General features: G+C 37.6%; 1 protein-coding gene across 1 annotated transcript in view; it reads left to right on the top strand.

Annotated features, from left to right (window-relative positions):
* Positions 1-18,285, top strand: part of LOC110449676 (nuclear pore complex protein Nup98-Nup96-like) — a 53,581-nt gene that overhangs the window by 3,088 nt on the left and 32,208 nt on the right. The window contains exons 2-20 of the mRNA XM_021496688.1: positions 2,402-2,488; positions 2,891-2,929; positions 3,653-3,850; positions 4,177-4,320; positions 4,633-4,734; positions 4,888-5,054; positions 5,421-5,553; positions 5,894-6,087; positions 6,451-6,576; positions 7,171-7,330; positions 7,912-7,950; positions 13,148-13,303; positions 14,116-14,164; positions 14,539-14,650; positions 15,062-15,205; positions 15,575-15,783; positions 16,573-16,765; positions 17,088-17,292; positions 17,695-17,834. Coding sequence (XP_021352363.1) covers positions 2,446-2,488; positions 2,891-2,929; positions 3,653-3,850; positions 4,177-4,320; positions 4,633-4,734; positions 4,888-5,054; positions 5,421-5,553; positions 5,894-6,087; positions 6,451-6,576; positions 7,171-7,330; positions 7,912-7,950; positions 13,148-13,303; positions 14,116-14,164; positions 14,539-14,650; positions 15,062-15,205; positions 15,575-15,783; positions 16,573-16,765; positions 17,088-17,292; positions 17,695-17,834 — 2,553 coding nt within the window. The 5' untranslated portion in view covers positions 2,402-2,445. The remainder of the gene's footprint in view (positions 1-2,401; positions 2,489-2,890; positions 2,930-3,652; positions 3,851-4,176; positions 4,321-4,632; positions 4,735-4,887; positions 5,055-5,420; positions 5,554-5,893; positions 6,088-6,450; positions 6,577-7,170; positions 7,331-7,911; positions 7,951-13,147; positions 13,304-14,115; positions 14,165-14,538; positions 14,651-15,061; positions 15,206-15,574; positions 15,784-16,572; positions 16,766-17,087; positions 17,293-17,694; positions 17,835-18,285) is intronic.

The raw sequence follows: 18,285 nt of genomic DNA, 5'->3' as shown, positions 1-18,285 counted from the left end.
GACATTGGTTTAGATTAACTGGTAAGTTATCATTGGTAATCGTTAGAAATACATACTTTATACAGTAACGCTACTGTGGCCTATAAAATAACAGCATTCAGCGGCCAGCACGTTACAAAAATTACTTTAAAGTGTCGAATCAAAGTCACACCTATAACTTGTCCGTTTTATTTGGGATGTGAAATAAGTAGGAAGGAACGATAGTAACAGTATATTTCTTATAGCATTAGAAACCTGGGGCGTGGTGGTATGTTTGCTTGTACATTATTATCTGATCATGTCTTTTTTTTTTACCAGTTTATCACTTACAACAAAACAGTAGTTATACTGATCAGTGCTTCCTCAATATTACTGAATAGCCTGCAGTATCGATTGTAGTAATACGAAATGTAAAATTAAGAATTGAACTTTTTAAAGATACCGCTAATAATAACTACATTGATTTGTAATGCATATGATTGACAAGGTTCTAACCACAGGAGTCTGACGTTTAATTAATATATGTATAATAGTCTTTATATAAAAAAAATACCCCGTATACTATACTGTTTTTTTTATAGTATACGGGGTATTTTTTTATATAAAGACTATTATACATATATTAATTAAACGTCAGACTCCTGTGTTCTAACCACCGACAACAACCTCTTTGAGTCGATAGATGCATCTTGGATAATTTTTTAAACACAGTCAACAGAATTATCAACTAACAATAAAAAGGGCAGGGTGCCATTCATGTTATAAAATGAAGACAGGACGTGGCGCCTTGCTGTCCTTTGATAGCTGGAACACTTATACATGTTAAACCTTTTCACCCTTATTGGAGGGACTTTTTCCCTGTGAGCAGATGTATATTACATCTATATGTCAATGCTCTGAGAAAGCTCTCGGAGAGGGAGAAAGTGTAGGAAACTTTTCGGTCCTTTTTTCTGCAGCTAAGGTACATATGAATAATGAAGCAAAGAAATGTTATCCTATTATAAAGTTATATCTGTATCATTTTGAAAATGGCTGCATTCCTAAAGTACTAACAGTTACACTCAAGTACCTGGACAAGTGACAATCATTAGCTTAATTATCCAGTCCACTCCATCAATGGCTATTTATTGGTAATTAGAGCTAGGTAGTTAGGCAATTATATATAAGGCTTGATTTATTTCACACAGTTTTGTCTGGTGTTCTAAAATGCTATTTAATTGTAGTAGTATTTGCATTATACACTATAAAGTTGGCATTGTCCTCTAAGAAGGACTTTATAAATGCATCTTTAAAGGGAAGTCTTAACAGAATTATAAGATAGTGGGACTTGATTTTGATGGTTTTATGTCCGCTATTGCAGCCTTTCAGCAGACGATATAGTGGGACCAGACTTATTTTTGATTTTCATTAATGACTTGCCTAATGACATCCACTGCCCGACTATTTGCGGACGATTGTCCTTTAGAGCCTGAGGTGGTGTCTTCAAGTAAATATCTGGGCGTAACCATTAATAACGACCTCCTTGAATGACCACATTGCAAATGTGACCGCGAAGGCTAATCGGTCGATAGGGTTTCTCAGACGTAACTTAAGTAAGTGTAAGTCTGAAATCAAAGCAAATGTCTAGTGTGCGATCATTCGACCATCACTGGAGTATGCAGCCCACATAAGGGATCCCTACCATCACCAGTTAATCAACAAATTGGAACATGCTCAACTACGAGCTGCCCGATTTGTGTTTAATGATTACCAGTCTAGGGAACCTGGTGTTGTGACTAGCATGCTGACCAGTCTGGGCTGGGAAACGCTTGAACAAAGACATGCTAAAGCCAGGCTCCTTTTGTTCTTTAAGTGTCTTTGTGGCCTCGTTGAAATTCCTCTACATCAATATGCATCAAAGTCTGTCTCTCGAACATGCAACATCAATACTTTCAGGCCTATAATAACTACAAAAACAGAAAACTACAAATTCTCATTCTTTCCTAGAACAGTTACATCATGGAATCTTCTACCCAAAAACCTGAGGATCTGCACATCTTTAGAACAGTTTAGGGTGGGCTTATCTCCCCTTACTGTGCTGACCGTTTCATCATATACTTAATATAACTGATTATTTTAACTTGTAAATAGTGCCATTGTGGTTTTTATCTGACCAAGTCTGGTCATGCACACACAGATTCGTCATCATTCAACATCAGGAATTTGAATCTTAACGGGAAGAAGAGAAGAAGGCTGGGTCTTCAGAAGGATCAAATGATAAAACCTGAGATAAAATCACATCAATTTACTCAACATTTATGAACAGTTCCTTGTGCCATTTACTGAAGTTTAATTTGAAAAATCAATATTGAAGCGGGTTCGAAGGGTGATTGTCAGATTTTGCATGTCTGAGTTTAATTTTTCTCTATCTCTTTCAATTCAGTACCTTTTACAAGAGTTATTCACAAGTGACAAGTTAATGCCAAGATGTTTGGTGCAAAACCAATAACATTTGGTTTCCCTGCCAATAGTAAGTATTCTAAATATATTCTACCATAATATTAGTAACATTTTCTGTTAACTCAATAGAATTTGTTTGGAAAAAACCTGTTTTTTATGATATGGCAAAAATAGCTGAAGTCATTGTCATCAATTCAATTTACTTCTCTTTTTTCCTTATTACTTATGTTAGAACTGATAGTTTAGAAAACTGACCTAACTTTGTATAGTCATTTTCGAGCTGTATACAATATGGAACATTAGTTGTATTGGACCTGGTCTGATGAGTGCAGAATAGTTTTAAGGGGCAGTTCTGACAGTGGTTCATTTGCTACGTAATTTTCAAATTACCATCTTAGTTGAACTTACTATTTTGGTTTGATAAAAAACCTAATTGATGCATATTTTTAATGTTTTTAATATTTGTTCACAGCAAATGTTGGGACAGCTACACCATTTGGAGCTAGTACCGGTATGTATCTTTTCTTATTTTAATGTGAATTTAATTTACAAATAATTTTTCAAGTTCACACATGTATGCAGAATGATTCAAATAAAACATGTAACAATCTCACTAATAAACTATATTTGCCCTTTTATTAACTGATGAACCTGAAACTATCTGGCATTAAAATCAAAATCAACAATTTCAAAGATGTTTTGAAGAATGTATCTCTTTAAATTTGTAAACTTTTAGGCCAAAATGGACAAATGAGTTTGTTGAGCATTTTGTTTTTGGAAGTCCAGATCTAGTGACATAAAAAACGTAATGTTTTAAAAGTGAATATTTTCAAACATTTCATACTTAAAACACTGGAAACTTTGCAATTAACTTTAGGAGAAGTCAGTTTGAAAAAAAACCAAATACCCGGTTATGATAATCATATTATGGGGAATAATCATGAAAATTTGTTCTTTGAAGTAATCATAATCTACCTTTAAAGGACTAGTTAAATGATTTCTTTCATTAGAGTTAGTTTTTCCTTTTTTTTTATGTTGATATTGATATTTATAAAAGTAATTTCTGTTAATAACAAGTTTATTTCAATGTTTCAGTTTCCTTTTGTTTAATTTTAGCCTTCTCCAATGTCTGAATTGATTTCCACTGTTTTGTTGTGGTTTTGTTATAGGCATGCTTGTTAATTATAATGTGTCTTCGTTGGTTCTGTTTGTTGAATGGTTTATGCTACTAAAGGCAATAACAGCTTTGGTACAAAACCAGCAGGCACAGCTACATTTGGTACGCCCAATGCCGGAGGTGTATTTGGGACACAACCCACTGCTGCCCCAGCAGGAGGAATGTTTGGTCAGCCCAGCGCCAGTACCGGTGGACTGTTCGGGAATCAGCCAGCAGCAGGAAGCTTTGGACAGCCACAAACTGGAGGATTTAATAGTAAGTCTTCTTCTTTAGAACAAAAGTGGACAATTTCTTTGTATGATATGTTTGAAGAAATGTTTGGACTTTCTTTTGAAACATGAATAGGTCCTTGCGCATGATTGATACTCAAGTTATCTAATAAAAAACGAACCTTTATCAGTAATGTGTAATTGTTTTCTTCCAAGCTTTCCTAACAACTGGAAATGACAATATTTAATGTTATTTCTATCTTACTGTTTACCTAGATATTCTAAAAATGTTTTCTATACATTTCTGACATTTTGAAATTGGCTCAAGAGTACCAAAATAACTCCAATACAATAATATACGTTTGTTTCCAGCATTTGGAAGTACCCCTGCAGCTGGCAGTACCAGTGGGGGAAGTCTATTTGGACAACAACAGCCACAGCCAAGTACAGGGGGAGGACTCTTCTCCACCCCAGCTACTGGTAATGCATTTGGCTCCAAGACTCCAGGGTTTGGAGGTAATAAGATACAGTATTACTGTAGTAAGTGTGCGAGGCACTGATAAATGATGGTGGGGCGCATTACATTATCATACCTTATAGTTTGACTATTGTTTTCATTGTAGCAGAGTCTTTACTAGGTCAAATTGGTATTTTAATTCGAAGTTTTTTTGGTTTTTTTATCAAACATTCAATTTATCATTGCAGAAGTTCTATTAAATGAATTAAAAAGAATCAATTTTTAAAAGATTTGTTGTAATTAAGAGAGGAAATTGAAAAAAGTGAATTAAAGACTAGACAGCATTATATATGTTTCGTTGTTTTATGTAGGGTTTGGAGCTACCTCTACCCCAGGGGCAGGGACTAGTCTGTTTGGTCAGCAGCAACCCAACAACACCTCATTGTTTGGACAGACAGCTGCTGGATCCAGTGGTAAGTGCTGGATTTAAAATTATGTACAACATGTCAGTTTGAAGGTGTCTTTTATTAAATTTAAAACCTTAAATCAATTTTGTTTCTCTGACTTATTAATATCTCTCCTACCATAGATGTGATTCAATTACTTTGAGTATATCTGTTTATTAGGGTTTGGTCAACAGCAACAACAACAGAGTGCTCAAGTTGGCACAGCTCTCAAATTCAGTGCCCCCGTCAGCCAGGACACCATGGTAAAAAACGGAGTGAGCACGCACATCCAAACCCGTCACCAGTGTATAACTGCCATGAAGGAGTACGCCAACAAAAGTCTTGAGGTAAGTTGTTTCAGAAGTTAAACCTTTCACCACTGTAGACCATAATGGACTCATCCAGATGAATGTAGGGTAGAGTCTACTAAAGTTACCTAGGGGTGAAAGGGTCAAACAAGTAAGAATGAGATCTCGGTGATGGAGGCTTTAATGTCATAAACTTCAGAATTCATTTAACAAACAACCACAGAAATTATGTCAAGGCTCAATTTAAACTGGGACTAATTATTTTATCTCTAGACTGATTCATCTCCATAACATATTTCCTGTGTGCTTTGAGAAATACATATAATGTGTGTGGTATTTGATAAGCATTTCACAAAACATGTATTCCCATTGTCCACTTCCTAATATCATGTCTCTTCCTGACAGGAATTAAGGGCTGAGGATTACTTAGCTGGGAGGAAAGGCAAACAAACAGCATTTTTTGGAGCTACCCCAGCCAGTTCAAGTGGCTTCAGTTTCAACAAACCACAGGCAACAGGTTTTGCCGCTTCTGCAGCACGTAAGTTACTTAAGTTTTGATCTGAACAGTTATATTCAAAGTAATAACATATCAATTTAGTACTTATGGAACAAATATAAAGTAACCTATTTTTGGTGAGTGTGGTAATGGTTTTGTATTGACATGACAGTAACATGTATTGTGAAAAAATCGATAAATAATTATAATCAAGAACTGAATTAAAACAACTCTTTGATTTTGGGTTTTGATAGCTTGATGCCTTCAAATATTTTTGTATATTTGAGTTGTCACTGTAAAATGAACACTTTATGTAAGCAATGAGAATAGTTTTGACTTTGTGACTTTGTAGTACATTTGTAATATGTGTGTACTGTTGCAGCCTTTGGAACGACCCCAGCGACACAGTCTTCTCTGTTCAATCAGCCACAGAACAATACAGCTACAGCCAGCCCATTTGGTCAGAACAAGTCCATCTTTGGTGCCTCCGCTGGAACAGCCACCAGTACAGCAGGGTTTGGTACAGGCTTTGGAAACACAGCTGGAACGTCTCTGTTTGGGAACAACCAGCCTAAGGTATTCACCTCGACATAGAAACTCAAACACTGTTAACAATGATAGTTTCCATGAAGTGATATGGAATGTACTCATGTATAAATCATTGTATCATTATAAATCTTTGTTACTTTGATTTCTCTGGAAAGTGCTTGTTTTTGTACTTGTACACTTTTTTAGCTAGAACGATCTTGTGTAATTCTTTTTAATAAAAATGGATATACAAACAACTAACGGCTTTTGTCTTTAAGGTTCAATTGTTTTCTTGTGGAAAAGCTTTTATTAATTTCACCTGTTCTTAAAATGAGAACAATTTCCCTTTTCAGAAAGTGATGATATAAGTAGTATATAATGTGAAATTAAGAATAATTTAATAACTTACAGCCGGGTGGATTTGGGGCAACTGCTGTGACCTCGACCCAGCCCTCCCTATTTGGGAGCACAACCTATGGCGCACAGACATCAGGAGGGTTCGGAACCACCGGTGGATTTGGAACAGCTGCTCCTGGAGTAAGTATCATCATTGATGGCAACATATTTAACTGAGGTTTAACTATAATATTAGTTTATCTTGTTTGTAGCTTCAGAGGCAAACAAATCTAAAGTATTTACAGTTTGAGAAATAAGTTCAGTTTCTTGATCCAAACAACATTTATAAATCAGAGCCTGGTGGGTCTGTTGTGTATTTCCTATCAGACAGTTATTTTATCCTTGCCCATTCAGAATGTTGAGTTTCTGTATCCAAACAACATTTATCAGAGCCTTGGTCTGTTGTGTATTTCCTATCAGACAATTATTTTATCCTTGCCCATTCAGAATGTAGAGTTTCTGTATCCAAACAACATTTATCAGAACCTGGGTCTGTTGTGTATTTCCTATGGTTGTTAGGGAGGTTCGTTAGGTACCATCTAACTTATATACATGTCTGTTTTTGGTTGTTAGGGAGGTTTGTTAGGTACCATCTAACTTATATACATGTCTTTTTTTGGTTGTTAGGGAGCTTTGTTTGGTACCATCTAACTTATATACATGTCTGTTTTTGGTTGTTAGGGAGGTTCGTTATGTACCATCTAACTTATATACATGTCTGTTTTTGGTTGTTAGGGTGGATTGTTTGGTGCCAAACCTAAGCCTCTGTTTGGTACGGCTGCAACATCAGCGCCAACAGGATTTGGCGTGACACAATCATCTAATCTGTTTGCCAAACCAGCAAACAGCACAGGAACTGGCCTTTTCGGAAACACGACTACGCCTACATTTGGAGGTAAGAGGAATATTGATGTAGCAAAACAATTGTTTATTTTTTTTTATCTGTTTTAAGTGTTTATGTTGAAAGTAACTTTGTCTCATTATATTTTTGTGTTGCAATGCAGTGTTAAGAGCTAGCTTTTTAAAAGTTATGATACAAGATTTATATAAGAATATGAGATTTGTATGAGAATACGAGTCAATTTAATATGGGGACAGCATGAACACAAATACTAGGGATAGTACCATCAGCATTATCTAGATAGATTTAACCTATAAAATGAAGTTTCACCAAATTTTAAAATGCCTGTTATGAGTAATATATTAATTTTGGTAAAGATGATTTATTGCAAACATTAAGGATACAAGTTTTTTTTAACAATATCACATTTTCTGTACTATTAATGTCCCTATAATGGTAATCAATTTAATTGGTGTTTTTTCAATGTAATTATTTTCCTTCAAATGAAAAACAAAACCAATCCTAAGATTTTTGTATAGAAGATCAAACATAAGAATTAATTATTTTAACTGTTTCCAAAAATGTTTGATTCATTTTAAAGAGTTTCATTTTTTCTCTTTTAAAACCCCTACCAGCTAGCACTGGTTTTGGAGGGTTTGGTAATGCTACATTTGGTAGGTATCACCACCATTGTAATCCAAACGAAGGCTTCTCTGTGAATTGTACATTGGTCCTTCCAAACAGAGAGTCTTGATCATTGTAAAGGAATGAAAAATTTTGAGGCTTATTTTTGAAAACAATTTGGTTATACAAACACAAACTAAGAATATAAACTGTTTTCACTTTCTTGAGATTGGAGATGCAAATCAATCTAAACAATTCATTATGAAAGGGTTTGATGGTTAGCGTTCATTACATTTGGCCTATGCAAGATATTAAATGTCTGCTGTTTTCACATTCTCGAGTTTGGAAATGAGTCAATGTTTAATCACAGAGAACCCTTGTCTTGTGTGTTATAGACTTTTCTGTGTAGTTGACTGTGCCTGTTCTACGGACCAAACTGTTTGACCCCTCACAGGATGTTACGTATACAGTAGCTCTCAACATCTCTCAATCTCTGTCGTGTGTGTTATAGACTTTTCTGTGTAGTTGACTGTGCCTGTTCTACGGACCAAACTGTTTGACCCCTCACAGGATGTTACGTATACAGTAGCTCTCAACATCTCTCAATCTCTGTCGTGTGTGTTATAGACTTTTCTGTGTAGTTGACTGTGCCTGTTCTACGGACCAAACTGTTTGACCCCTCACAGGATGTTACGTATACAGTAGCTCTCAACATCTCTCAATCTCTGTCGTGTGTGTTATAGACTTTTCTGTGTAGTTGACTGTGCCTGTTCTACGGACCAAACTGTTTGACCCCTCACAGGATGTTACGTATACAGTAGCTCTCAACATCTCTCAATCTCTGTCGTGTGTGTTATAGACTTTTCTGTGTAGTTGACTGTGCCTGTTCTACGGACCAAACTGTTTGACCCCTCACAGGATGTTACGTATACAGTAGCTCTCAACATCTCTCAATCTCTGTCGTGTGTGTTATAGACTTTTCTGTGTAGTTGACTGTGCCTGTTCTACGGACCAAACTGTTTGACCCCTCACAGGATGTTACGTATACAGTAGCTCTCAACATCTCTCAATCTCTGTCGTGTGTGTTATAGACTTTTCTGTGTAGTTGACTGTGCCTGTTCTACGGACCAAACTGTTTGACCCCTCACAGGATGTTACGTATACAGTAGCTCTCAACATCTCTCAATCTCTGTCGTGTGTGTTATAGACTTTTCTGTGTAGTTGACTGTGCCTGTTCTACGGACCAAACTGTTTGACCCCTCACAGGATGTTACGTATACAGTAGCTCTCAACATCTCTCAATCTCTGTCGTGTGTGTTATAGACTTTTCTGTGTAGTTGACTGTGCCTGTTCTACGGACCAAACTGTTTGACCCCTCACAGGATGTTACGTATACAGTAGCTCTCAACATCTCTCAATCTCTGTCGTGTGTGTTATAGACTTTTCTGTGTAGTTGACTGTGCCTGTTCTACGGACCAAACTGTTTGACCCCTCACAGGATGTTACGTATACAGTAGCTCTCAACATCTCTCAATCTCTGTCGTGTGTGTTATAGACTTTTCTGTGTAGTTGACTGTGCCTGTTCTACGGACCAAACTGTTTGACCCCTCACAGGATGTTACGTATACAGTAGCTCTCAACATCTCTCAATCTCTGTCGTGTGTGTTATAGACTTTTCTGTGTAGTTGACTGTGCCTGTTCTACGGACCAAACTGTTTGACCCCTCACAGGATGTTACGTATACAGTAGCTCTCAACATCTCTCAATCTCTGTCGTGTGTGTTATAGACTTTTCTGTGTAGTTGACTGTGCCTGTTCTACGGACCAAACTGTTTGACCCCTCACAGGATGTTACGTATACAGTAGCTCTCAACATCTCTCAATCTCTGTCGTGTGTGTTATAGACTTTTCTGTGTAGTTGACTGTGCCTGTTCTACGGACCAAACTGTTTGACCCCTCACAGGATGTTACGTATACAGTAGCTCTCAACATCTCTCAATCTCTGTCGTGTGTGTTATAGACTTTTCTGTGTAGTTGACTGTGCCTGTTCTACGGACCAAACTGTTTGACCCCTCACAGGATGTTACGTATACAGTAGCTCTCAACATCTCTCAATCTCTGTCGTGTGTGTTATAGACTTTTCTGTGTAGTTGACTGTGCCTGTTCTACGGACCAAACTGTTTGACCCCTCACAGGATGTTACGTATACAGTAGCTCTCAACATCTCTCAATCTCTGTCGTGTGTGTTATAGACTTTTCTGTGTAGTTGACTGTGCCTGTTCTACGGACCGAACTGTTTGACCCCTCACAGGATGTTACGTATACAGTAGCTCTCAACATCTCTCAATCTCTGTCGTGTGTGAGTTCTCACACCCAGTTCTTCTCTTTTAACACTGGTTATATCTCAATATACAAATATAATTGACTACTTGTCAATACACTATATCTGTCAAAACCAAACCATAAGATAGCACTTAGATAACTTTTTTTGTGTGCTACACAGGTTGGGTATATATATGAGTTTAATTTGGTGTAATGTAAGTTTATAAAGATTTATATAAGATTATTACCTTGTCTCTCCACGCCAGTAGGCGCATAAGGCCTCCACACGTTCTCTCCAACTCAATCTGTCTTGCACTGTTTTGTTACTGTTTTACTGTTGGGGTAAACATGATGGTCTGTGTATTTATAAACATGCTGTTGAAATAAGTTAGATGTAAATGTATTGCACAATAATAATACATTTAATCTTTACACTTTGAGTTCATGCTTTCTTTGTACAACATGAACTATCTAACAGACGAGATACAGGGATCATTCTAATATCCCTCTAACTTACACTTAAACACTTGTTTATAGGTCTCGGCAAAGTGTGTCGCCTTGTTTAACCGCTAATCACCCTGTCATAAGTTTCAGCTAAGTGTGCGAACATTTGTAGAATAAAAATAATTTAATAATCCTTTTCCAAAAAACACAATATATTAAAGTAATTCCTAAATATGTCTCCATAAATATATGTTATGAATAGACTGACCAGATAATTGTTGTTTAGGTAATTGGTTTTGTGTGTATGTAGGATGAGCGGTTAAGATGTTAGTACTTTGTAGATGTGGTATATACATTTGTGTAGAGACTAGTATTAAACTCGGAATGGTACCTTTTAGTTTATATCTGTCCTTATCTTTGCCTGTTATGATCACATATGTAAATTGGTATGCAGCTTATAACCCTAGCTATTTATTTCCTACTTGATTTAAAACATGAAGGTATTTTGGTTATGTGTACTATGATGTGGCTTAGCCTGACAGTATATGGTGGCGATGTGTACTATGATGTGGCTTAGCCTGACAGTATATGGCGGTGATGTGTACTATGATGTGGCTTAGCCTGACAGTATATGGTGGTAATGTGTACTATGATGTGGCTTAGCCTAACAGTATATGGTGGTGATGTGTAATATGATGTGGCTTAGCCTGACAGTATATGGTGGTAATGTGTACTATGATGTGGCTTAGCCTAACAGTATATGGTGGTTATGTGTACTATGATGTGGCTTAGCCTGGCAGTATATGGTGGCGATGTGTACTATGATGTGGCTTAGCCTAACAGTATATGGTGGTTATGTGTACTATGATGTGGCTTAGCCTGACAGTATATGGAGGTGATGTGTACTATGATGAGGCTTAGCCTGACAGTATATGGTGGTGATGTGGCTTAGCCTGACAGTATATGGTGGGGATGTGTACTATGATGAGGCTTAGCCTGACAGTATATGGTGGCGATGTGTACTATAATGAGGCTTAGCCTGACAGTATATGGTGGCGATGTGTACTATGATGCGGCTTAGCCTAACAGTATATGGTGGTGATGTGTAATATGATGTGGCTTAGCCTGACAGTATATGGTGGTGATGTGGCTTAGCCTGACAGTATATGGTGGTGATGTTTACTATGATGTGGCTTAGCCTGACAGTATATGTTGGTGATGTGTACTATGATGTGGCTTAGCCTTACAGTCTATGGTGGTGATGTGTACTATGATGTGGCTTAGCCTAACAGTATATGGTGGTGATGTGTAATATGATGTGGCTTAGCCTGACAGTATATGGTGGTGATGTTTACTATGATGTGGCTTAGCCTGACAGTATATGTTGGTGATGTGTACTATGATGTGGCTTAGCCTGGCAGTATATGGTGGCGATGTGTACTATGATGTGGCTTAGCCTGACAGTATATGTTGGTGATGTGTACTATGATGTGGCTTAGCCTGACAGTATATGGGGGTGATGTGTACTATGATGAGGCTTAGCCTGACAGTATATGGTGGTGATGTGGCTTAGCCTGACAGTATATGGTGGTGATGTGGCTTAGCCTGACAGTATATGGTGGTGATGTGGCTTAGCCTGACAGTATATGGTGGGGATGTGTACTATGATGAGGCTTAGCCTGACAGTATATGGTGGGGATGTGTACTATGATGAGGCTTAGCCTGACAGTATATGGTGGTGATGTGGCTTAGCCTGACAGTATATGGTGACGATGTTAACTGGGGCTATGCATGCAGTATTGTATGAATGTTCTATTACTGTGAATATATTTATACTACATATATAATCCTTTAAACCACAAATCTGTGTAACATTTGAGAAGTTAGTTCGCTGACACATCATATTGAAAGAAAACAAGTATTAATAGAGTAAGAATTGATCAAGGACTATTCAAGCTAGGTAGATATGTAGGTTGGGGGTAGGGACACGCTTCCAGCTAGGTATACATGAAGGTTGGGGGTAGGGACATGCTTCCACTTGATATGTCAGTGGTGAGGGCTAATATAATCGTGAACATCTGTATAGGGGTCCCAGGGGGGAAATTGGGAATATGGGGAGATGTCAAAAGGGGCCCCCCTCCCAGTATCGGTTAATAGAGATAAAAATATAACATATTGAAGTATTGCATCGAAAATAAGAAAACAAAAAACCTGTAAAGGAAGGGATATCTGAAGTAGCATATTGATTAATGCTATTGTATGTAGTTAATGTTTTAATTTGTAAACAAATGCACTTCATGAATTAAATATCTATCTTTACATTTCTGTATTGAAAACATTATTTCAATATATATATTCATTATTTTGATGTGTTTATTTCTTGAATGCAGTGCAGGTAATTGTCTGTTTGTGATTTAAATATATTTATTGTACTTTGAATGCCATGCCTGTAACTGTGTGGGATTAATATTCTATTTTGAAGGCAACACTGGTAACAGTCTGTTTGGAAACAAGTCAATAGGATTTGGTGCAACCAACACCCCAAGTCTGGCCCTTAACACGAATACATTCAACAACAACACCCTCAGCAAGCCTGCATTTGGAGGCTTTGGAGGTTCGGCTGCACCAGCTTTTCCAGGTAATACATTCGTGATTAGGTGTAAGAAAGACAGAGGTAGTCATTTTTGTTTTGGTTGTATTTTTTAAACCATTTAATATATCTTGTTATACAATGCCAATGCTCAATGTCAAATTCATTACCAGCATTAGGACATTTTTTCAGTATTATATGATAAACTAATTGTATTCTTGAAGAAGTTTGAAACATATTAGATCGGGATGTGATAGACATTATCATTACTCAGAATTTATGTCACAGTTAGCTTGATTGACTTTTGGTTTGTTTGTGTTTTACGTCCTATTAACAGCTATGGTCATTTAATGACACGCCAGGTTTGGTTTGTTTGGGTTTTACGTCCTATTAACAGCTATGGTCATTTAATGACACGCCAGGTTTGGTTTGTTTGGGTTTTACGTCCTATTAACAGCTATGGTCATTTAATGACACGGCAGGTTTGGTTTGTTTGTGTTTTACGTCCTATTAACAGTTATGGTCATTTAATGACACGCCAGGTTTGGTTCGTTTGTGTTTTACGTCCTATTAACAGCTATGGTCATTTAATGACACGCCAGGTTTGGTTCGTTTGTGTTTTACGTCCTATTAACAGCTATGGTCATTTAATGACACGCCAGGTTTTGGTGGTGGAGAAAAGCCAGAATTCCCAGAGAAAAACCACTAAACTACAATCAGTACCTGGCTACTGCCCCAAGTAGGCCTCGAACCCGCGACCTAGTGGTGAAGGGCTAGTGGTAGGCGATTATCAGACCGCTTAACCACTTAACCAATTATATATGCTGAAAGACTAATACAATACATTGTATGTTTTTTAGGGCTTTCAGCGAACACACAGTTGAATCTTGGGAGTACTACCTTAAGCACGTAAGTAGACCTGTGTTTGTTGAGTGATGTATCATCATGTGGGACACATACTGTAAAGTGCCTGTATTTCCCAAGGTAGATTGTAAATCCTATCCCTTGGAGAGATAACCAAATACCTTAACTTCAAGCACTTTATACAAGGAAAATACAGTTGTTTTGCTCCTTTTGCAAATACAAGTTCAAACAAATTGCACATGTGTGTGAAATAGGTATTTGTTTAATTGATTGATTGAAAGAAGGTACAGTAAACACCTCTTTACTCGAAGCTGTTAGGTTTTTGTACTAGTTCTTTGTATTGATGGGCTGCTATTATTTTATCAACTTGATATTTTCTTAAATCAAACATGAAGCGTAACCTTCTGATAACCTTACAGGGCTCCCAGTGCTGTTGCTAATTCAGCCAATCAGCTGCAGATACAGCAACAGTTGTTGAACCTGGTTAACTCCCCTTACGGAGACTCTCCACTCTTCATGAACCTGAAACAGGTAAGGCTAGTTCCTGACACTATAATTGTTTTTATTTTAAATTAAAAATTTAGTGTTTTAATTTGAATATGTTGTGTACAAGATGTTTTTGTAAAGGGTAGAAAGGTTGGGGGGGGGGGGTAGTGTCGTGTCTCACGGCATGACTGTGATAATTAGTTGTGTTGTTTACAAGATGTTTATATAAAGGGTAGATAGGTTGGGGGGTGTAATGGCGTGTCTGACGGCATGACTGTGATAATTAGTTGGGTTTTGTACGAGATGTTTATATAAAGGGTAGAAAGGTTGGGGGGGTGTAGTGTCGTGTCTCACGGCATGACTGTGATAATTAGTTGTGTTGTGTACAAGAGCAATGAATTGAAAGAGAAATTTTAATCACTGGATTTTATTTGATGCCAATATGTTATATTTCAGAGTGAAATCAAGCGAGAAGAACTTCTTAAGCCCACCAATCCAGCAGCTCAGAAAGCAGCTCTTAGCAACCAGTTCAAGGTCAGCCCACGACCTACAGCCAGAGTGAAACCCAAGTCTCTTCACAGTGTGCTGAATGGGTCAAAGGTAGGTTGGGAGGGTTTTTGATAAATTATAGAAACACGTTATTCAGGATATTGAAGAAAGCGTGGACTTTGAATATTAATGCTAGCATGAACATTTATGCTATTTGTAAAAGCTGACAATTGGGTATTTTACTTCAATCACAAATAATAAAAGTTCTGGAAATTATTGGTTGTCATATTTGTTTATTCTGTAGGATGTGTTTATGCAGCGTTACATTCAAACTAGTCATGATAAATTTGAAATCACAAAATTGTAGCAATTACTGTGAAATTGATTTAAAATATTGTCATTTGAAACCAGAATAAATGGCATTCAAAATACTTCAATAAACATGTAGCAGTATTTGAACTAGAAAGTATTGCATTTCAGTCCCAGATGTTTGAAGGCCTAGAGGATGAAGGATTCAGCTTTGGTAATGAGACATTTCAGCCCAAAAAGAGCATCAAAAAGTTGGTGATAAAGAAGGGAGGATCTGACTCCTCCTCGCCTGGCAGTCGGTCATCCTCGGTGATGGGGGAGCCTAGTCAACATTTGTCTGCACTGGAGACTGACGGCCCAGACACCTCCAATACCAGTCTGTAAGTGTACCTCCAATACCAGTCTGTAAGTGTACCTCCAATACCAGTCTGTAAGTGTACCTCCAATACCAGTCTGTAAGTGTACCTCCAATACCTGTCTGTTAGTGTACCTCCAATACCAGTCTGTAAGTGTACCTCCAATACCAATCTGTAAGTATATTTAGGACTAGGGACTTTCATCTAAGTTCAAATTTACCTCATTGTATTAATTCACTACTCAGCCTTCTCTTATTTCTGAAGTAAGCGTTCTTTGTAGCGGACATAGCCTATTCTGTTAACAATAAAGATCTCTGCAAATTACACACTCACATCAGGAAACCCTAACCACCAAACCAATACTGTCTGCCCACCAAGAAAGTCTTGGACCTGTACTGTTGTGAGGGTTAAATCAAGTGCTTTATTGCTCAAGTCTTCAACTCATCATGCAATGGTGATTCTATAAGGAAGATTTGGTACAGGTGTTACAGATTTTGTTATATTAGAAAGATGGTAGGCAACTTCTCACTGACCCCATTACTGATCAAATCTGACATGGTTATAAGACAATTGATAGAAGATTATTTACAGAATTATAAATCAACACAGTATATATTTCCTCATGTTCAAATAATTCTAGAATAGCCATGCCAGAAAAGTGGGAAGTAAAATATATAGAATAGTATTTAATGGATTAATAAATAAACAGCAGTCAATATGAAAGTAGTTTTGAAAGGACTAAGTAGAATTTAGTGCTCAGTACAAATGCGAAATGATTATGAATTGAGTTGTAACCAAAACTGATAATTACAGGAACATGCCCCCGGAGCCAGTTTTACAGATGCCAGGGATGACTACTCCAGTTCAGAAACCCGGTTACCAGAGTATGGATGATACCATAGCCATGCTAAATGTACCTAAAGTCCCAAACCGCATCACGTCACGATCGCCAGATGAGACAGACCTTGACATGTCCCAGGCTGAGGACAGTATGGAGCGGAGACCGGTATGTGTTTGATCATTGATCATACGAAGTGTAGATTAAACAGCTTTCTAATTTTCATATTTGTCAAACTGTGATGGTGAAATGAACTAAGGCTTGTTTTGGTAAAGGTCCAGCTTCTCTGGATGGAAGTTACATAACTTTATAGTATTAAACTATTGGCTTGTTCTCTCAACAGATATGTAAGGCATCAACAAATGTAATCAGATTCTTACATAAATTCCATAAGTGTATTACTATTGTAGTGCCATTGTTTTTGACACTTTGTATACATATGTATCTCTAAAGCTAAGAGTAAATAAAGAACTGGAATGCTGTGTTACAGACCACACCTCCCCCTCCTCACGCTGCTGACATTACTCTGACACGGCCCGGCTACTACACCATCCCTAGTATGGAGGAACTCGGAGACATGGTAGATGAACAGGGAGAATGCTTCGTGGATGGCTTCACGATCGGCCGTGAGAGATACGGCAGCATCTTTTTCCCAGGAGTCTTCAGTGTGGCTGGACTCAACTTGGATGAAATTGGTGAGTATTACTGAAGTTTTTTTTAAGAAATACAAATGTGATGATTACTGGTTTTGTTAATTAAAAATAACTTGATGAGGTGATCCATAGGTAGAACAGCTCATTAACTTCTAAACGTTTGTTGCAATATAGGCTGGACACACACAGTAACGTAAACATGCCTAGTTATCCATTCTTAGGTTATTTCGGATAGATATTTCTTCACTTATTCAGATAGATGATTCATCACTATTTCAGATAGATAACGATTTCAGAAAGGTATTTCTTAACTCTTTCAGATAGATATTTCTTAACAATTTCAGATAGATATTTTTTAACTAATTCAGATGGATATGTCATCATCGCTGTTTGTTAAAATGTATGTGTGGAAAATCAACTTTTGGATGATTTATGTTTTTATAGTACACATCCGTAGAAAGGAGGTCGTAGTGTATCCCGACGATGAGAATAAACCAACAGTTGGCGATGGTCTGAACAGGAAGGCCGAGATCACACTGGACTGTGTTTGGCCCATCGACAAGAGTGATCGCACTCATATTAAGGTATATTTCACTGACTTAACTCTGTGTGTCTGGCCCAGCGACAAGAGTGATCGCACTCCTATTAAGGTATATTTCACTGACTTAACTCTGTGTGTCTGGCCCAGCGACAAGAGTGATCGCACTCCTATTGGGGATATTTCACTGACTTAACTCTGTGTGTCTGGCCCAGCGACAAGAGTGATCACACTCCTATTAAGGTATATTTCACTGACTTAACTCTGTGTGTCTGGCCCAGCGACAAGAGTGATCGCACTCCTATTAAGGTATATTTCACTGACTTAACTCTGTGTGTCTGGCCCAGCGACAAGAGTGATCGCACTCCTATTAAGGTATATTTCACTGACTTAACTCTGTGTGTCTGGCCCAGCGACAAGAGTGATCGCACTCCTATTAAGGTATATTTCACTGACTTAACTCTGTGTGTCTGGCCCAGCGACAAGAGTGATCGCAC

Source organism: Mizuhopecten yessoensis, unplaced genomic scaffold (genome assembly GCF_002113885.1).
Source record: "Mizuhopecten yessoensis strain PY_sf001 unplaced genomic scaffold, ASM211388v2 scaffold4783, whole genome shotgun sequence".
NCBI classification, from domain to species: domain Eukaryota; kingdom Metazoa; phylum Mollusca; class Bivalvia; order Pectinida; family Pectinidae; genus Mizuhopecten; species Mizuhopecten yessoensis.
This window is presented reverse-complemented; position numbering and strand designations above follow the sequence as displayed.